Below are 19292 nucleotides of genomic sequence, written 5' to 3' on the forward strand. Positions count from 1 at the left end.
TTTAGCTAGGCTAGCAGGTCCAAGAGCTTCCAGAAATTCTCCTATCTACACCTCTCAGCTCACTGTAGAGGCACTGGAATTACAGACGCCCCACCCCCACCCCCAACCTGATTTTACATGGATTCTAAATATGTGAATGCAGGTCTTTGCAATTGCTCAGAAGAATATTGCCCACCAAGTATTGCCACCCAAGTATTGCCCCACCCAACTGAGACCAATTCTAACCACTCATAACCTAATTTTTTTTGTTTGTTTGTTTACTTAAGACAGGGTTTCTTTCTTTCTGACTATCTTGGAACTCTGTAGACCAGGTTGGCCTTGATTAAAGGAATACACTACCAAAGCCTGGCTCAAAATCTAATTTATACCTCACAAAAAAAGAGTGACACTAGTTTGCACTTGGAAAGGATAACATTGTACTACAGAAAAGCAACCCAAGAAAATGTTAGGAAGTTAATGAAAGATGAAGATGATTTATAATAAAGTATTTCTCTGAAAAACTCCACAAAGGAGTTACTTAAGATAGTAGCAGTGATTTTCAAACAGATCAAATAGTTTTCAGAACAGTGTTTCACTTTACAAAGAAATCCTGTCTTTAAAAAAAGAAAAACAAAATGATAAAAACTTTATACTATGATTGGTTAGAATTGGTCTTAGTGGGGTAGGGCAATTATTTAGTAGGCTGAGCAATTGCAAAGACCTGAATTCACATATGCAGAACCCATGTAAAGTTTCATTTTCTAAAACTTCATAAAATGAAAGCTTCTATTTCCTTTAAAAGATTATCTAGTAGTTTTAGAAAGGTGAACAGTATCAGCCTATTTTCCCTAATTAAATGATCTTAAAAGTTGTCCAAGTCTAGTAGTCTAAGAGAACTTAATTAGCTATGTTATGTTATAGACCATAATTTTCTAAAACAAATCTGATCTTTTCAACAAAAAATTCCGACTAGTAAAAATGATGGAAAAATAAATGTAGACTTTATTAGGAAGAATTTAAAAAACCCTTAACAACCTAATTATGAATTGATGTAACATATTATAAAGATGAGGCAGACAGGAGCCAGATACATGGCTCGGTGAGTAAACACTTGGCACCAAGCCTGACAACCTGTCCCACCCATGGGACCCACATGGTAGAAGGAACCAATTCTCTGAAGCTGTTCTTGGGCCTCCACACATGTACTGTGGAATGCATGCAACCGTACACACACTCACACATGATAAACATAAAAATAATACATCAAAAACATCAAAGAATAAAATGTGTATATCTTCACACTATTCTATACTGCAATAACAGCCTACTTTTATACAAGAAACTGAAGTAAAAAATTAGAGTCTAGTCAGAGTGACAGATGAAAGAAATTAAGCATCCCCAGCCCAAAAGTCCCAAATTCTAAATGATCCAAGATTTGAAACTAGAATTTCAAGGTTTTTTTGAATTGGTGTATAGAACTGGTAATCTAAACAAGTAATCCAAAATCTGAACTCCTCTAATATCTGAAGTCCTTCTGAAGGGGGATATTAACATGCACATTACCTCATCCAATTGTCTCAACTTCCTCATCTGAAAGTAAAGGCACTGCATACAGTAAAGCATGAAACCAGCTCAGCAGAAGATTCACTTGAAACATAACCAAAAAAATGCTAAACATTCATGCACAGACCACAGCCTTAGAACCTGAGCACTCCTCCACTGTCAAAAGTCCTCCTGGTTTTAGAATTATATTCTCCCAAAGCAACACAGCAATACGTGAGACAGTACCTCCATGGTCAGCGAATTTCGGGTTCGAAAGAATCATCTTGCAAAACTTGAGGCCATTTTTGTACTGTTTCTGTTCGTAACATTTCTAAAAGGAAACAGCAGGTTATTTTATAAAACAATGAAGCAATTTTCATTATATCATGTACATTTAAATTGAAGATCCGAAGTCTAAAATGTGATGACGTGCTCTTCTATTTATATTAATCACAGCATTAAGTGCAGCTATATATGCCTTGACATATAACATTTCCACTATTAATAAGAGATAAAGACATAAATGAATAAACTCAATAAATGCATAATCATCAACCAACACCGACACAGAATATAGTAAAGAACTTTAAAGCCATACAATTGTGACTTAGTACCCACTGACCAACTTTCCCCAGTCCCTTCCTCCAGTCATTCTCATCTACCCCTGGTAACCTCTGTTCAACTTTTCTGGTATCAAACTTCTTTTGGTTACACATGAACCGTAGAGTCCCTAAAGTCTCGTCTATGCCTGGCTTATTTCACTTACCATGCTGTTTGATTTCATCCATGTTGCTGAAAATATTATATCTTCATTCTTTCTATAGCTGATTACTATTTCATTGTATGTACCACACTGTTTTATCCATTTATCAATTGAAGAACATTTAGATTGTTTCCATTTATTGGTCATTATGCATGATATTGAATAGTGTTGTAATAAACACTACAGATGACTCTTCAACATACTGATCTCAATTCCTTTGTATATTACAGCAGTGATAGCAGGATCATATGGTAATTCTATGGGTATTCTTGTTTTAGTTCGACTTTGTTTGTTTTTAGAAACTCCCTCCATAGTTTTTTTTAAGTGTGCGTGTGTGCATGCTTGCGTGCACGCGCTCATGTACAGATCAGAAGACAATTTATAGATCTTGTCCTCATTCGTACCTTTCCACAGGCTCCAGAGATTGAACTCTGGTCCAAGCACTTTATCTGCTAAGCCATCTCACTGCCCACCATACTGCCTTCTATACTGGCAGCACTGACTTCCATTACAAAAAACGATGTGCACGGGTTCCATTTTCTCCACAACCTTCCTTGCCAGCACTTCTCTTGTCTTTTTAATTTTATTTAGTTCTTAACACAAATACAAATCTACCTTTGTTCCAAACCGTGGTGCAGCTACAAAGACTATCATTCATCTAACACTAACATAAAAGGCATCTCTATTCCCAAATCACACAAGTCGAGCTCCTCTCCACTTTCTCATCCACTATACCCTTCAGACTAGGTGTTCATCTCTCAGTATTCAAGCTTTCCCCCACTTAGGACCTCTACACTATATTCCTTTGAACTAAAAGGTTCTTCCTCCAATGTTGCCGTGGCTGTTCCTTTGATCTAAGCCACTCTTCACCTACTTGGCCATGCTATGTAGCTCTGCCAGCCTCCTTCCCTCTGCCTATCTCTATCTGTTACTCTCTTTCATCTGCTACACAGTGCTAGCCATCTATTGTCTCTGACAGTCTTATCTATTTACTGTCTATCTTCAGAACCATCTGCGAACTCTAGGAAAATGAATTCTTGTCTAGGTTTCCTTACGCTAGACAAGTAATCAAGAGCTCAATTAAAACTACTCTTCTAAATTCAAAGCAAAATGGCACCAAGGGCATACACAGCTAATTCTTGTAGCAAATGATGTGGAAGTGATAACTTTAGAGTCTTCATTAAAATATATTTAAATTCCTTGATTGGCTCTGGAAGATTACTGAATGGTTAGAAGATAAAGGTAACAGGAAAAATATTGAACCATATGAATAAATTAATAATAGCTATGAGGCCCAGCCTGGTGGCTCATTCCCTACAATCCATCAATTCCAGTCCTTAGGAAGTTGAGACAAAAAGACTGCCATGAGTTCTAGGGTAGGCTAGATTATACAACCCATTGTGGGCTAGAGTGAAAATCTGAAACCTCGCCTCAAAATAAGTAAAATAAAACAGGGCCAGTGAAATGGGTCAGTTAGTAAAGACTCTGCAGCGAGTCTGACAACCTGAGTCTGACTGTGGGAACCCACGTGGAAGGAGACAACTGGAAGCTGCTCTCTGATCTCTGCACGAACACCACAGTGTGCACACAAGTCATAAATAAACGTAATAAAAAATGTTTAAGATCCAACTTGGCCTATAGAGGTTCGATTGACAAATAACAAAGACAGACGATGAGATATAAGCAGAAGGAACTAATAAGGAAGAGTATCAAGTGTTTTTTAAATAATGCTGATCTGCAACAGTTACCAAAGGAGTGAACATTTTTGTCATTTATTTGCCAAGCATGCTTCTTCACCAACTGTATCAAACTGAGATTTGAAATACTCATCCCAAGGCTAGATGAGGTACAACTATAATCCCAGCATTCTCTAGGCAAAGCATACATGCATATATATATGTATAAATATATATAATTTTTTTCATCCCCTAGTTCACTTGTATCATGGTTAACATTCTCAATACTAAACGGCAAGTTTCTATTGGCTTGTATCATTGATCATTGGCTTGAACCAGAACTACGCCTGTAAAGTTTTGTCAGGTGACAGCAATAAAGTCCTCAATGACCAGTGTTTTATACAGCAAAGCTCATCCACAGCTAACTGCTATGCAGCCGTGTGCTCTCAATTTAAATTCACCCCGAAATTTAAAAGCTTGCCTTGCAGTACCACATTTGCAAATTTAAAAGGCAGCTTAGAAAATACAGCCATTAACTCATATTCTTTTCTAAATCTTAGAGCCCCAGGGCATTCTGAGAAGCATGTCACTTCTCTCCTCCCTGAAGGGATATAACCTGGAAAACCATAAAGGTGCCAAGGTGGCAGATAGGCTGGCACACATCCCAGAGAAAACTTCTTGTCTGGGCAGAGTGGCAAATGCCTTTTATCCCAGCACTCAGTTGGCAAAAAGAGCGACTTTAAAATCTAGGCTAGCTTTGTATACATAGAGAGATCCAGGCCAGCCAGGGCTACAGAGTGAGCATGTCTTAAGTAAAATTTAAAAACGTAAAGCCATCGCTTCTCGGCCTTTTGGCTAAGATCAAGTGTAGTATCTGTTCTTATCAGTTTAAAAACGTAAAGCCGAGTCTCTTTAAGCTTGGCAGGGGTCTGACATGACTAAGGCTGCTATTATTATTATTATTATTATTATTATTATTATTATTACTACTACTACTACTACTATTGTCGTCATCATCATTATCAATTAGTAAGGCTTTCTTCAAAGCTACATAAATGGTTTCAAGAAGCGCAAAGCCAGCCTCTGCAGTTTTAACAAGGACGAGTTAAAAGCAAGTTTCTGGCAAGTCACTCCCAAAACGGGGCTACCACAAACATGCAAACTCTCCCGCACAGAGGCATGGGCTGCCGTGGACCTCGGGCTCGATTTCCCCGTACCCTCAAGCAGCGGTGATTGGCCCAGCCTGGACCCGAAGCAGCTTTAACTACCCTGACAAGAGGGGGGGGCGCTGAGCCTACCGCCGCAGAGGGCACCGAGTTGCCGGGGTCCCAGCGGCTTTGCCAGGGAAGTTTCTGGAAAGCTCCGGCAGTGGGGCCAGCCCAGCACGCTACAGAGTCTGGGAGGGAGCGCCGCAGAGGGAGAGAGGGAAGGGGAGCGCTGCGGGGGAGGGAAGGAGAGCCCAGCTCTGAGTTAAAGAAAGCGCGCAAAGGTCGGATGGGCCACCGCTCACCAGCACGCGCTTGAAGAGAGCGCTCTCCTTGGCGGGCAGCTGCACGCAGGGCATCGCGGCGATGGGGAGGCCTGCTGGACCGACCAGCCAGTACCGGGGCCGTGGGTTACCTCAGCCGGATGCCACGGGAAGCGGAACACAGCGCACTCCAGTGGGCGGCCCGGGAGGGAAGCCCGCGCGCGGCAAGATGGCGACCAGGACCCGCCCCCTGCGGTGCGCATGCGCAGTCTCACGGCCGAGAGAAAGACTAGAAACTTCTCCCTGGGGAGGTCTCCAGCTCGGTGCAGGAGTATGGTTCCTGACACCCCGTCAGCGCCAAACTACTCCCGTGCCCTAATCTCTGAAAGCTGTTCGTCTCACGCTGGTTATTAGGCTTCCGCCCTAGATGTTGTAGTTTTTTCCAAGTTAACTTTTATTCTTTTGTTTTGTGCAGCGGAAACCCTGCCTGATACAATGAAGACTCTTGATTTAGAATCCATTTTTCCTTCCTTTTCTTGCTGTTTTTAAAACAATTCTTAAAAGAAGCCTTGTCTTTCGGGGCAAATCAAAGTAATGATCATGACTTTAGCGGGAACATGGGCAGACCTTGAAATGATGAAACTGGTGTGAAAGAAATCTCAGCCGTGTAGGGGACCCAACATTTTCAGTAAGAATTGTGGTATTTTTTATGGGTCTACTGATCATCGAGTCTACTGCCTCTTTCTCCATGTAAGCTTCCCAATAATGAGAAAAGCAGGATACAACCCTAGAATGTTTCAGGGACAATTTCTCCAAAAAATAAAACATACTAAGGGTTTGTAACAGCATACAGATAGACATCTGTGACAAGAAGGATCACACGCTAAGTGTTTGTGTAGCATTAAAGTATTAAAAGATATATGTAAACATGTCTATAAACGTATATACATTCTGAATCCTAATTTCTGCACGTGCCTGTAATAATAGCACTGGAAAATCAAATGCAAGAGGATTACAATTTCAACGCCAGGTGAGGCTGTGTAATGAGAACTTTTTTTAAAAAAGGGGACAAGGAGGCTACAAGCAGCAGGAAATGGTTCAGCTTGCAAGCCAGAGTTCATTCTCTAGAATTCTTTTCTTTGGTTGGTTGGTTGGTTGGTTGGTTTTGTTTCAGAGACAGGGTATCTCTGTGTACCTTTGACTGTCCTGTCCTGGTGTTCACTCTGTAGACTGGGCTAGCCTCAAACTCCGAGATTGGCCTGCCTCTGCCTTCCTAGTGCTAGGATCAAAGGTATGCATCACCACTGCCCAAAATGGAAGGTGACTCCAAGATAGGGGTTGCCCATTTCAGTCACTTGCCAGAGATAACTACAGGTAATAATTCTACATGAGGTACCTACCACATTGAAGGATGCAATGTGTGCTTTTAGGTGAACTTCATCCTATGCCTCCCCCACCCCTTTTGTTTGAGAGGGGTTTTTTGTTTGTTTGTATTTGTTTTTGGCTTTTCTTTGTTTTTTGAGACATGGTTTCTCTGTGTAGTCCAGGCTGGCCTGAAACTTTTAGAGATCTGCCTGCCTCTGCCTCCCAAGTGCTGGGATTAAAGGCCTGTGCCATCACTGCTTGGCCTAAAACAACATTTTGTTTTTGTTTTTTATATTTTGTTCATTTGTCTGTGTTTCGTTTGTCTGTTTATTTAAGAAAACAAAAAGAAGAAGCTGGAGGGGGGTGGGGAGGCTGAAGAGACGAGTGAACACAAATCCCTCCAGGCTAAGCCTACCCTATCTGATGAACTCTGTTCTAGTAAATACCCTGTCTGAAAAACCAAGGCAGACAGCTCCTGAGTTATTAACACCTACGGTTGCTCTCTGACCTCCGCACACGTACGCGTGTACATATACACACATACTTAGTTGTTTAGGCTATGGAGGTGTAAGACAGGAAGACAAGAATTCAAAACAAAACAAAACAAAAGCCTCTACTAGTTGTGCTGCTGACAGTTCCAAGCCCAAATCTTCGTCTATATAAACGAAATAATGTCTGCACAAACAGAAGTCCTAAGCGAGCCAGCAGCTATAATTTTATTACTGCCTTCCTGTTTTGTCTGAAACAAAACTTATTTCTACCTTTCAACAGGAAATGGAGTTAGAACATCATTGTGATCTTCTTTACAGAAATATGACTTCCATGCTCAGTCACTTTAAAGTCAAAATTAAAAGAAAAAATGCTATGTAAATCAAATTTCAGTGTTTCTGAGAAGGAAAGTCAAATCTTGATTGGGAGCATCTGGGATTTCCAGCTAAACATTCTCTCCTGACACTTTAGACAAGCTGTGCCTCCTTTAGAATTATGCCTTAAGTGAAATAATAGTACAACCACATACCTGTTTATATAACTAGCTGGCACAGTAAAATCTAGGAGTTTGTTATTATTTCCACAACCAATTTAACCATGAGATTAAAGACTGTTGAGAAGACAGCTGTGGTGGTTTGAGTGAGAATACTACTATAGGCTCATGTATTTGATTGCTTGGTCCCAACCGAAGGAACTGTGGGGGAAGGATTAGGAGGTGTGGTCTTGTTGGAGGAGGCTTGTTACTGTCATTGGGTATAGGGGGAAAGGCTTTGAGGATTCAAAATACCATGTCATTCCCAGTTAGTGCCTACTCTACCTCATAATTATTGTCTCAACATATAAACTCATAGCTACTGCTCCATTGCCATGCCCGTCTATGTGCAGCCATCCTCTCCAACATGGGAGGATGTTCAAGTTTCACCCTCTGAAACCATAAGCAAATTCCCAATTAAATGTTTTTTGGGTTTTTTTTTTAAGTTGCCATGGTCATGGTGTCTCTTCACAGCAATAGAAAAGTAATTAAGACAACTTATTCGTTTGCATATCACCTAATTCTTCGGAATGGTGGAAACCTTTGGAGGAAGTTAGATCCAAGGGGTATATTCTAGAAGGAGATACTAGAGTGCTGGCATCACTTTGCTTCCCAGTTCTTAAAAGGTGAACACACTTAACACCATGTTCTGCCTTGCCAGAGGTCCCAAAACAAGATGTCCAGGAGCTGAAACTTTGACAACCACAAAGAAATTATTTCCTTTTCTGTTTTGTTTGGGTTTTTGAGCTGTTTGTTTGTTTGTTTGTTTGTTTGTGAGTGTTGTTGCTGGTGGTGGTGGTGGTGGTGGTGGTGGTGGTGGTTCAGTTTGGTTTGGTTTTTAGAAGCAAGGCTTCTCCTTGTAGCCCTGGCTGTTCTGGAACTCGCTCTGTAGACCGGGCTGCCCTCCAACTCGCTGAGCTCCACCTGCCTGCCTCTGCCTCCCAGGTGCTGGTATAAAAGACATGCTACACCACACCTTGTAACACATTTTTTAAAAGTTTCCAGTGTTTTACTACCATCTGTGCATGCCAAGTAAGTGCAGTGCCCGTGGAAGACAGAAGAGAGCATCAGATTCCCTGGAACTGGAGTTACAGTTGGTTGTGAGGCAACATGTAGGTGCTGAGACTGAAGCCCGTTTTCTGTAAGAGCATCAAGGGCTCGTCAGTACCAATCCATCTCTCCAGCCCTAACATAGTGGAAAGGGAATAGTTTGCTAGGCTTTAAATATACTCTTTCAGGCCAGGAAGCAGGATGCATGCTTGTAAACCCAGATCATTGGTGGGTAGATGCTGGAGGAGCAGAAGTTCAAGGTTACTCTTGGCTACAATAGCAAGTTCAGGGACAGCATGGGCTACGTACATGAGACTCTATCTGAAATACAGACTGAATAAATATGCCTTTTCAATTACACAGTGTAGATCTCTTTCTGCATTGATAAGCAAGTACATGCCGTATTGTTTTCCTTGCTTAAAAAGTTGGCAAATAAAGCAATGTACTAAAAACTAAAAAGTATAACTTTGCCCAAGATTCTTTCTATGTTGAGGGATAACACAAATACAGTACATAAAAATTAATTTATATTTTAAAGATGTTCTACATATTCGTCAGTCTAGTCAAGCTGCTGTACAAAATGCCATAGACTGGTGGTTCAAGTGCCTCACAGTTTGGAGGCCAGAAAGTCCAAGATTAAGATAACAAGGCGAGTTTAGTCTGTTGGCTTGTAGGTGGCTACTTTCTCATGCTCACATGACTGTTCTGTGTGGCAGTTTTCTAAGTGACTTCTACAGCTTTTCCTCTGACTTCCATCTGAGTGTGACACACACTAAAACACGTATTTTCATTATTTTTGGATGGGGGAGGGCGTGTGTGTGTATGTGGTGTCTGTGCGTAGGCGTGTGCATGCAAGTATGGATGCTTGTAGAGGCCCAAAGCATTGGATTCTCTGGGGCGGGACTAAGATGTCATTGTAAACCACCTGCTGTAGGTCCTGGGAACTGAACTCGGTGCCCTGGAAGAGCAATAAGTGCTCTTAACCAGTGAGTCCTGTCTCCAGCCCTGATTTTGCTTTTGAGACAGGGTTTCACACATCTCATGGTGGCCTCAAACTCAATATATAGCTAATGATGACTCTGAACTTCTTTTTTTTTTTTTTAAAGATTTGTTTATTTATTATATATAAGTACACTGTAGCTGTCTTCAGACACACCAGAAGAGGGCATCAGATCTCATTACAGATGGTTGTGAGCCACCATGTGGTTGCTGGGATTTGAACTCAGAACCTCTGGAAGAACAGTCAGTGCTCTTAACCGCTGAGCCATCTCTCCAGCCCGACTCTGAACTTCTGATCTTCGTCTCTACTTCCCAAGTGTGACTTCAGACCCGCCCCACAGTTCCTGGCTTGTGTTGGAAACCAAATTTGTAAGTTTTTTTTTTTTTAATGTATTCAAGTGGGCTTGAGTTTTTGAGACAGGGACTCACTGTTCCCAAGGTAGGTCCAGTAGTCTGTAGCCCAGGACGGCCCCTAGCCTCCTATCTCAGCTCCTGCGTGGGAGGATTTCACATGTGAGCCACCATGATTGCCTCCTTAAATGCACTGTGCTTTAGTTTTCTTGTCTGCAAATGTATTTTTAAGATTGCTATAGAAATACACGACTTAATAGGTTTAAAGCATTTAAACTAGTGACTGGGTATGCAATAGGTGGAAGTAACTACCTTGAAGTGCATACTAGTAAATGTTAAGTGTTTTACATTTTCCTATTTATTTATTTATTTATTTATTTATTTATTTTGGTACAAAGTCTTGCTATGAAGTCTTGGCTGGCTTTGTAACTCACTATGTAGCCCAGGCTGCCTCAAACCTGTGAAAGCCTCCCCTGCCTCAGACTCCTGAGTGCTGGGATTACAGGTGCAAACACATTTCCAATTTCCATTTTTTTGTATACGTGGTCACAATTTCAGAAAGTAACTATTGAAGCCAGAGATAGGGGATATATTTATCTTCATTCTCAGGGGGAAAAATTGAAACATGTAGAGATGACCTCTAAATGTGACAGCTAAGAACTGTATCCTACTGTGTTTGTATGTCTTTACAATTGATTGGACTTTTTTCTTTGCTTTCTCGCCTTGTTTTTTATTTGTTTGTTTTTGAGACGGGGTCTCCTGTCTCTAAACACACATGCAAGCAACACTATCTTAAAACATTCTAATTTATAGATATAGTTCCCTATCCTTTGGGTCCTGTTATGATTTATACAAATTTATAGTTTTCTTTAGTCGTTGTTTTAAACAATACTGGCTGAAAGTGTGACAGTTACAATTCAGAATCTCCTAAATTTTTAATGATTGGGGGGAAAAAGATCCCATTTAAAAAACAACCCCCCCCCCCAGGGGGTTGGGGATTTAGCTCAGTGGTAGAGCGCTTGCCTAGGAAGCGCAAGGCCCTGGGTTCGGTCCCCAGCTCCAAAAAAAAGAAAAGAAAAGAAAAAAAAAAAAAAAAACCCAAGTCTGCGGATACAGCTCAATGGTAGAGCTCTTGTCTATCATGCATGGTCTCTAGCTTTAACCTCCTGCACTCTGGGATACAGAAACAAAAACAAAACAAAATAATAACTTAGAAACTACTGCTTTAAGGGTTGGTAACGTGTAAAGAAATTCTTGTGATCTCACCTATCACATACTGTAGAATTTGATATATAAGTTAGGAAAAAGTCTCCCTTCTTGGTTTGCAAGTAACTGAAAAAACCCCTAAGATTAGGAAGGAAGAAAGATGGAGCAAAGGGGCTGGGGTGGGAGCAAGGAAGCCTGGGAAAGGATAAACTTCAACTCCCAGGATTCCTCTGTTAGGGCACTAGGAGGAGGTGATCTGCTCCCTTTGGACTTCAAGGCTCCCGCGAGTCAGCTCCAAATAAGTTCCGCGCGCCGTCCTTCCAGAGGAGTCTCCTTCTGACTTCATCATTTCATTCTTGTTTACCCTTACGGACACCTAAGGACCATTACTCTGCGAGAAGTGTCAAATTGGAGGAGGAGCCGGGAGCGAACCGTAACCCGGAAGCAGTAGCCTGGAAATGATCATGCTTGCAGTACCTGGCGCTGAAATGTTGCGGGCACAGAAGGCTCAGTTATCAGTAAGAAACGAGAATGTCATTTTTCTTCTTTTAATTAGGTATTCACAATTCTGTCTTGGCCGTAAGCGGGCTTTGTTTTTTTCCCCCCACTGCCCACTTGTGTTACTTCCATATAGAATCCATAACACTGACTTACACAATATGGTTTTTACATTCTGTGCCTGGTGCTCGTTTAGTGTCACTTTTAATACGCCAGAAACTGAGAATTGCTCTTAAAATGTCGAGTAAAACTGGGTTGTGGGGGCGATGTTGAAGCCTTGCTCTTTCTAGGTTTAGGTAACTTTATAAAGTAATTAAGATTTCTGACCTTGACAGTTACTCATTCCACGGCTACTCTCAAAGTGGAAAATTTAGCCAGAGCTATTATTACTAATTTTAGTAATAATAATAGCTACTGCCATCCTTTTTTATTCTTTCCACTGTCAAATGAATACTCCTGATGTATTCAAGGTTAGATACAAAGATGCACAGAAACTTCTGGACTATTAAATGTGTAGCTGCTGGGCATTCCCAAATTCTTTCACAGTCCAATTTCAGCTGTGATTTGTTACAAGGAATTTATTAATAGAACCCAGTATATGCTGAATCTTCTGAATATTTATTTATTTATCTATTTATTTATTTTGGAGCTGGGGACCGAACCCAGGGCCTTGCGCTTGCTAGGCAAGCGCTCTACCACTGAGCTAAATCCCCAACCCCAATATTTAATTTTTAAGATGACAATGCTAAGTTAGATTTAGCAAAACCAAGGGGGCTTATATATGAATGTGTTGCCAAGCACAGCAATAACAGTTGTAGTAAGGCTGCTTCTGGTAATTTGTTGTGCAAAGGAGTAAACCATAGGCCTTGAGCTGGTTGGGCAATTGAACTACATCCCCAGGCCATTCTGCTAAATTTTGACCCCTTTTTCCATGTTTAATATCAGGAGGCAAAACATTTTCCCTCTCTTGCCCAATAAAGTCACACTACTGCTAGCCCTTATCTGAGGGGAGGACAGATAATTATTGTACACAGCCAATTTCACCTAATCTGTCATTTTTAAAAAATATTTTTGCATGTGTGTGTGTAACTAATGGCATGTATGTATGTAAATCACATGCATGCTTGGTGCCCAGGAAGCAAGAAGAGGGTGTCAGATCAGTCTCCTGGAACTGGAGGTAGGGACAATTTGTGAACCACTGTGCTGGCCTTGGTCCTCTGCAAGACAGGTAGTACTCTCAACTGTCAAAATCTCTCCGGCTTGGTAATATTATGTAACTGTTAACTATGAAAATAATGTGTACTGTTTAAAAGACATGAACAGTAGGAAAACTTAGAAGTTTTCTGTAATTCCACAACTACATGAAGAATGACTTACTTAGTTACACCATTTTGATGGGTTTCTTTTGTCTTTTTAAAATATATGTAATGGTTTGAATGAGAATGAACCCTCATAGGCTCATATATTTGAATGTTTAGTTCCCTGTTAGTGGAACTGTTTGGGAAGGATTAGGAGGTGTGGCCTTGTTGGAGGACATGTGCCACTAGAATGGCTTTGAGGTTTCAAGAGGACATGCCAAGCCCAGTCTCTGCCTGCAATTTATAGATCAGAAGTGAGCTCTCAGCTACTGTTCCAGCACCATGCCTGCCTTTATCATATTCACCGTCATGATGTCCATGGACTAACCTAAAACTGTGAACAAGCCCTCAATTAAGTGCTTCTTTTTAAAAGTTGCCTTGGTCATGGTGTCTCTGTCTCCTCATAGCAATAGAACAGTGACTAAGACAGTATTCTTTATCTGCTTTTACCCAGATAGGATAGAATTTTTTTTAAAAAACAGCAATTATATTGTTTTGTAACCTGTTTTTTTTTTTTGAGATATTAAAATATCATTGTCCTGTTTTTTATCCCACCAGATCCTCCTGGCATGTTAACTTGGTCTTTTAATATTTGAAAATCTCTTCCTTTAGGTTCTCAGCTAAGAGAGAAGCATCCTCAAGAGGTGGTCACAGGGTTGAGAATAAAAAGCACTGATCTTGGAATAGACAAGCTGTTATAATACAAACTCTGCCTCTATCCAGTGAGTGAATACTTGTGATTAAGTTACCCAACTTTCTTTGGCTTCCGAATGGCCTGAAATTAAACAATTAAAGTGTTTGCTTAGCATGTGTAAGGCCCAAGACAATCCCTAATCTCTCTCTCTCTCTCTCTCTCTCTCTCTCTCTCTCTCTCTCTCTCACACACACACACACACACACACACACACACACACTAGACATCCTGTTTCTCTCACACACTCAATAATAATATTAATAATAATGATGATAATAATTTTTAAAAATAAAAATTGCTCATGTAAGTTTATCCAGACATATTGACGTACATTTGAGATTCGGCATTTGGAAGGCCAAAGCAGGAAGCCGCCAGTTTGAAGCCAGCCTGAGCTACGTATGAAGCCCTCTTGTCAGTTTAGATTAGATGGTAGATGAGATGTTAATATTTGCCTTGGACTTCATACATACATGACCATGAATCACCTAAGATGTGTCATTATTTTATAGCTGCTTTTCTTTTCTTTGTCTTTCGGGACAGGTTTCTCTGTGTAAGCCCTGGCTATCCAGGACTCGCTTTGTAGACCAGGCTGGCCTAGAACTCACAGATACCTACCTGCCTCTGCCTCAGTGCTGGGATTAAAGGCCTGTTTTACGGCATGTAAGTGTATATGTATACACTCATTTACAGTTAGAATTGCCTTAACCCATTCTAGTGCAGTATTTGTTAGTTGAACTCCTACACACTTGTCATAGTTAGTTGTAGATATAAGGTTACTCTTTTTGCTTTTCTTTGACAAAATTATTATGTGCATGTGGGGATGTGCAGGTCAACAGCTTTCAAAGATCAATTTTCTTTATATCAGCCACATGGTGGTGGCGCACGCCTTTAATCCCAGCATGTGTAAGGCAGAGGCAGGAGGATCTCTTTGAGTTTGAGGACAGCCTGGTCTACAGAGGGAATTCCAGGACAGCCAGAGTTACACAGTAAAACAATGTCTTAAAAATAAATAAATAAATAAATAAATAAATAAATAAATAAATAAAGAGAGAAGGAAGGAAGGCAGGCAGGCAGGCAGACAGATAGACAGACAGATAGACAACGACAACAGACAGCAACAATCCCAGGGACTGATCTCGGATGTCATCAGAATTACCTGTAGGTACTTTTATTCTCTGGGCTATTTCAGCAGCCCCTCACTTGTTTTAATAAACTACTGTTTAGAGGTTTTGAGGATTTTCTTTGTGGGTTCAGCCTGGTGGCACTTCCCTTTAGTTCCACCATTTGGGAAGCAGAGGCAGGCGATCTCTGAGTTCATGACCATCTTGGTCTACAGAGCGAGTTCTAGGATAACTAGAGATAAATAGTGACACTCTGCCTCAAAATTAAATAAATAAATAATAAAAATATATAAAACCATATATATACTCGTATATGTATGTCTGTGTGTGTCTGTATGTATCTCTGAGTTATTGACCAAATTGGAGCTAAATGGGGCTATGAACTAAAGGTTTCTCTGAAACTCCATATATCTTGAGAATCGCTTTTCTCAACTGGTGTACCTTACATTACAGCTGCTGAGATGAGTTTTCACCTGTGTGTTTGGCTTTTTCGGAATCTGTCGTCTCTCAGTGCGTGCTCCCAGAGACATGTCTTCCTCTATGGTCAGCAATTTAGACAAATAAACCTTGATCCAAGGCTGTGGAATTTTAGACAAAATAAGACTCATGTTCTCTATCGGCTCTTAAATAAAAGTTGGTCCAGGGGCTACTGTCAAGGCACAAGGAAGCTTTGGAAACATAAAGCCCTACAGAAGTATATGGAAGGCCTGAATGACGAGTACCAAAGCCTTGACCAGTGCTTGCAGGACATCTCTGAGGACGAAGGAGACCGAAGGGCCTCACACAGAAGGCACGCTGAGTTGGCGCCACTCGTGGCTGTTTATCAAGAAATTCAGGAGGCTGAACAAGCCATTGAAGAATTAGAGTCAATGTGTAAAAGTGAGTGAAAGATATGTATGCGTACACAAGTGCAGCATTGGTTGAAATTTGAACTGTGTCTTTTTAAAAGCCTGCAGATAAGCTCAGTTCTGGTAAGAAGAGGACCATACACTACTCCCTTGATGTTTGGCAAGTTTCAGTTACAAAGGGTCTGCTTTTCATGGTGTTTACCTAGAGGTTTAGAGTCTAGGAGACTTGATAATCTCATAGGTTTTGATTTACTGAGCACTGTTCTACATACAGGAACACAGAATGGTGGTTCCTCTTCCATTGAAGGAGTCATGTGACAGAGTATATGTGTCCTGTGCACGTTACAACCTGGAGACCTCTACATGATCTCAGTCAGACACCACACCAGATCCTAGGCCCTTAAGCTATAGAACCCGTCTTCATGGTAGAGACCACATCAATGTAGTCACACCTTAAGCTTTATTGGGCACATGGGATAATTGGGATAATTGCTACCAGGAAACTTTTTTCCAAGACAGTACTGTACTTAATTATGGCTAAAACAAACTGGCCTAGTGTTGGACTCCAGAAGTTGGAGCCAGCATGGCTAAGTCATACTAAACAGGGTGTTCTTACCTCTCACCACTCATTTCTTTTCCAGCCACAGCATTCCGGGGTTCCCCCCACAGACAGGGTCTTAGGAGACTGAGACTCAGGGGCAAGGAGGTCAAGGCCAGCCTGGCCTACACAGTGGGACTCTGTCTCAAAACAAACGAAAAACATTGACATCGATGAGGTAGTTATTTAATGCTTTTTCTGTAAGAATTTTCAAGAATTTACTATTATCCCTATTGCTGATTCTAGGTCTAAATAAACAAGATGAAAAGCAGCTGCAAGAACTTGTGTCAGAAGAAAGGCAAATCATTGATCAGAAGATCCACAGACTGTATAGTGAGGTACGGTCCAGGCAGGAGACTAATCTCCAAAGTGCTAACATGAAGGACTAGAACCTTCCTAGAGGGTTGGGGATTTAGCTCAGTGGTAGAGCGCTTGCCTAGGAAGCGCAAGGCCCTGGGTTCGGTCCCCAGCTCCAAAAAAAAAAAAAAAAAAAAAAAAAAAAGAACCTTCCTAGAATATGGTTTGGTGTTCAAGGTAACTGCCCCAACAGTTCTTTATCACAACGAGTAATTAACTGTACTTAGTACAGTTTGCTAAAGGATAATTGGGAGAGAAATTGAGATGTCAACAAATGGGACTCCAGAGGGAGGGAAACCATAGCTGAATCCATTGGCTTGGTAAACAAGCAGACATAATCCTTTAGTAAGGAAAGTTAGGGAACAGTGAGATGGCTCAGCCGATAGAGGTGATGCTATATATATCTGTCCTACAACCTGACAGGAGAGAACTAGCTCCCTTCAATTGTCCTCTGACCTCCCCGTGTGTGTGTGTGTGTGTGTGTGTGTGTGTGTGTAAGCAAAACAAATGAGTTAAACTTTAAAAAGAAATATAGTCACCATGAGGACAAGTCAGGTGGGGTTAAGAGTAAGAAGGGATTCATAGGTTCATGGTGATTTGTTAGATTGAAAACTTGCATGCTGAAATGATGAAGTGAATCCTAAGGGGAGAGGCAGCTGGTTACTGCAGGTCTTTAATTAGAACTAACCAGTCTTTGGCATTCTGGGGACTCTCAGGGTTCATGATAGGATGTCAGCTTTAGCTGACAATCTAGATATGGGAGGGCAAATTCTTCAATAATGTTCTCTTTTAGTTCAGTAGGTGGTTTGTTTTTAAAGATAACGAAGACCATAGCACTGTGTACCATGTTTCTTTCTGCTGTAATCATTATTGTCCCTTCAGCTTTCTTGCTGTGGGATTTAGAGAGGGGCTTTTGAGGACTTAGAAGGATGAGTAGAGATGTCACCTACTGCCCCAAAGGCAAAAGCTATCTGACACCTAGTGTGGCTTTCCCTCCCACAGACGAGCGTTTCAGAGAAGTGGCGGTAGGGAGGACGGTCGGAACATGTATGTGTTTTGATTTGAAAAACCTTTTAGTAATCAGAAGGCTGTTTTCCTATTCTTCCTAAGAGGAAATTTTTATTGGGAACCTAGGAACCTCCCACCCTTTTTTTTTCTGTCACGTGAGAGAAGCTTTTTGAATCTTACCTTGAGTCCCCTTCATATAGTCTTTAGACTGAGTGACCCCACCAGGAATGCAAGGTATGGTGTAGTGCTGACCATCGTTTATGGCAGGGGAGTCTATAATTATATGTCAAAAGTCATTTGGAGCAAATGAAGATTTTTCAAAGACTCGCTTCATTCATCAGATGAAAGATGCCACTGTGTAGAGCTAATAAGAGGCAAAATCTGAACAAAGTTGAATGGAACTCTGGACTTTGATCATAATTAACTTCATTTTAGAAAATTAAGTTAATGTGATAACATTGCAGAAAACGCTCAGATAAGTAACTTCATTGTCATATGAACTGACCATCTAATTAGATTACTTAGGATATGGTTTTAAGGCTTACCTCCTTGGGATACTACATGGTTTTGTTAATTACTGACTTAAAAAAAAAAAAACTGTTTTGAAGGCTTTGACTTAATTTCAAGTAATAATAGACCGAAAGGAAAATAAACACATCAGCAATTGCATTTTCCTTCTTTTCCAGCTTTTGGAGCATTTAGTGCCTAAGGAGAAGTGTGACCGGAGCAACGTTATTCTAGAAGTGACATCCGGAAGAACTACTGGAGGTCAGGAAGTCAGTGTGTTGTAAACGAGTTTTGAAAACTGAGTTTTGTGTTGGTCTGGCAGCGCTGTCCCTAAGAGGCTACAGCATATGCTTGGTTTAGGAGACACTCCTGCCTGAGTGCTCCTGCACTCTTTAATACTTGTGCTTACTGAGTGGTTTGTGTACTCTCTTACAGGTGATATCTGCCAACAATTTACCCGGGAAATATTTGATATGTACCAGAATTACTCATACTATAAACACTGGAGATTTGAGCTGCTAAATTACACACCAGCAGATTACGGTAAGCATATGGAGGCAGAGACAGACACATCTCCGTGAGTTTGAGGCTAGCCTGGTCTATGTATTCAATTCTAGACTGGGCAGAGCTAGAAAGTGAGATCTTGTCTTAATAAATAAAAGATAAATAATAAATAAATTAAAACTCAAAAAGTATAAGAAAACAAAAACAAAACTTTGTAACAGAGGCTGAAGAGATGGGTCACTGGTTAAGGGATAGTCTCTTCTAGAGAATCAGGTTCAACTCTCAGCACCTGATAGAAATTCACCATAATGAGGGCACCAGGCATGCATATGATAATCAGACAGACAGACAAATCACCTGTACACATGTGCTTTTTAAA

At 40.9% G+C, this 19292-nt stretch overlaps 2 protein-coding genes and 1 pseudogene across 20 annotated transcripts in view; 2 read left to right on the forward strand and 1 right to left on the reverse strand.

Annotated features, from left to right (window-relative positions):
- Positions 1-5610, reverse strand: part of Naa16 (N(alpha)-acetyltransferase 16, NatA auxiliary subunit) — a 59210-nt gene extending 53600 nt beyond the window's left edge. For 13 of the 14 annotated variants that reach the window (XR_015638168.1, XR_015638165.1, XR_015638167.1 and 10 more), the window contains exons 1-2: positions 5471-5583; positions 1768-1852 (exon numbers count right to left, since the gene is read on the reverse strand). Coding sequence is in view for 3 of the 14 variants with exons in the window: in XM_087586566.1 (XP_087442692.1) it covers positions 1768-1852; positions 5471-5524 (139 nt within the window). In the remaining 11 variants the exon portion in view is untranslated. Of the gene's footprint in view, positions 1-1767; positions 1853-5470 lie in introns of all 14 variants that reach the window. The other variant, NM_001399534.1, reaches the window with a different exon arrangement.
- Positions 4796-4958, forward strand: LOC120097256 (U2 spliceosomal RNA; annotated as a pseudogene).
- A 6050-nt stretch (positions 5611-11660) lies between the features above and the next one.
- Mtrf1 (mitochondrial translation release factor 1) overlaps positions 11661-19292 on the forward strand; it is a 28043-nt gene continuing 20411 nt past the window's right edge. For 2 of the 6 annotated variants that reach the window (XM_087586561.1, XM_087586563.1), the window contains exons 1-6: positions 11661-11976; positions 13889-13998; positions 15545-15970; positions 16784-16875; positions 18589-18670; positions 18845-18952. In XM_087586561.1, coding sequence (XP_087442687.1) covers positions 15553-15970; positions 16784-16875; positions 18589-18670; positions 18845-18952 — 700 coding nt within the window. In that variant the 5' untranslated portion in view covers positions 11661-11976; positions 13889-13998; positions 15545-15552. 6 annotated transcript variants of the gene reach the window in all.

This window comes from Rattus norvegicus, chromosome 15 (genome assembly GCF_021556685.1).
Source record: "Rattus norvegicus strain SHRSP/BbbUtx chromosome 15, alternate assembly SHRSP_T2T, whole genome shotgun sequence".
NCBI classification, from domain to species: Eukaryota; Metazoa; Chordata; class Mammalia; order Rodentia; family Muridae; genus Rattus; species Rattus norvegicus.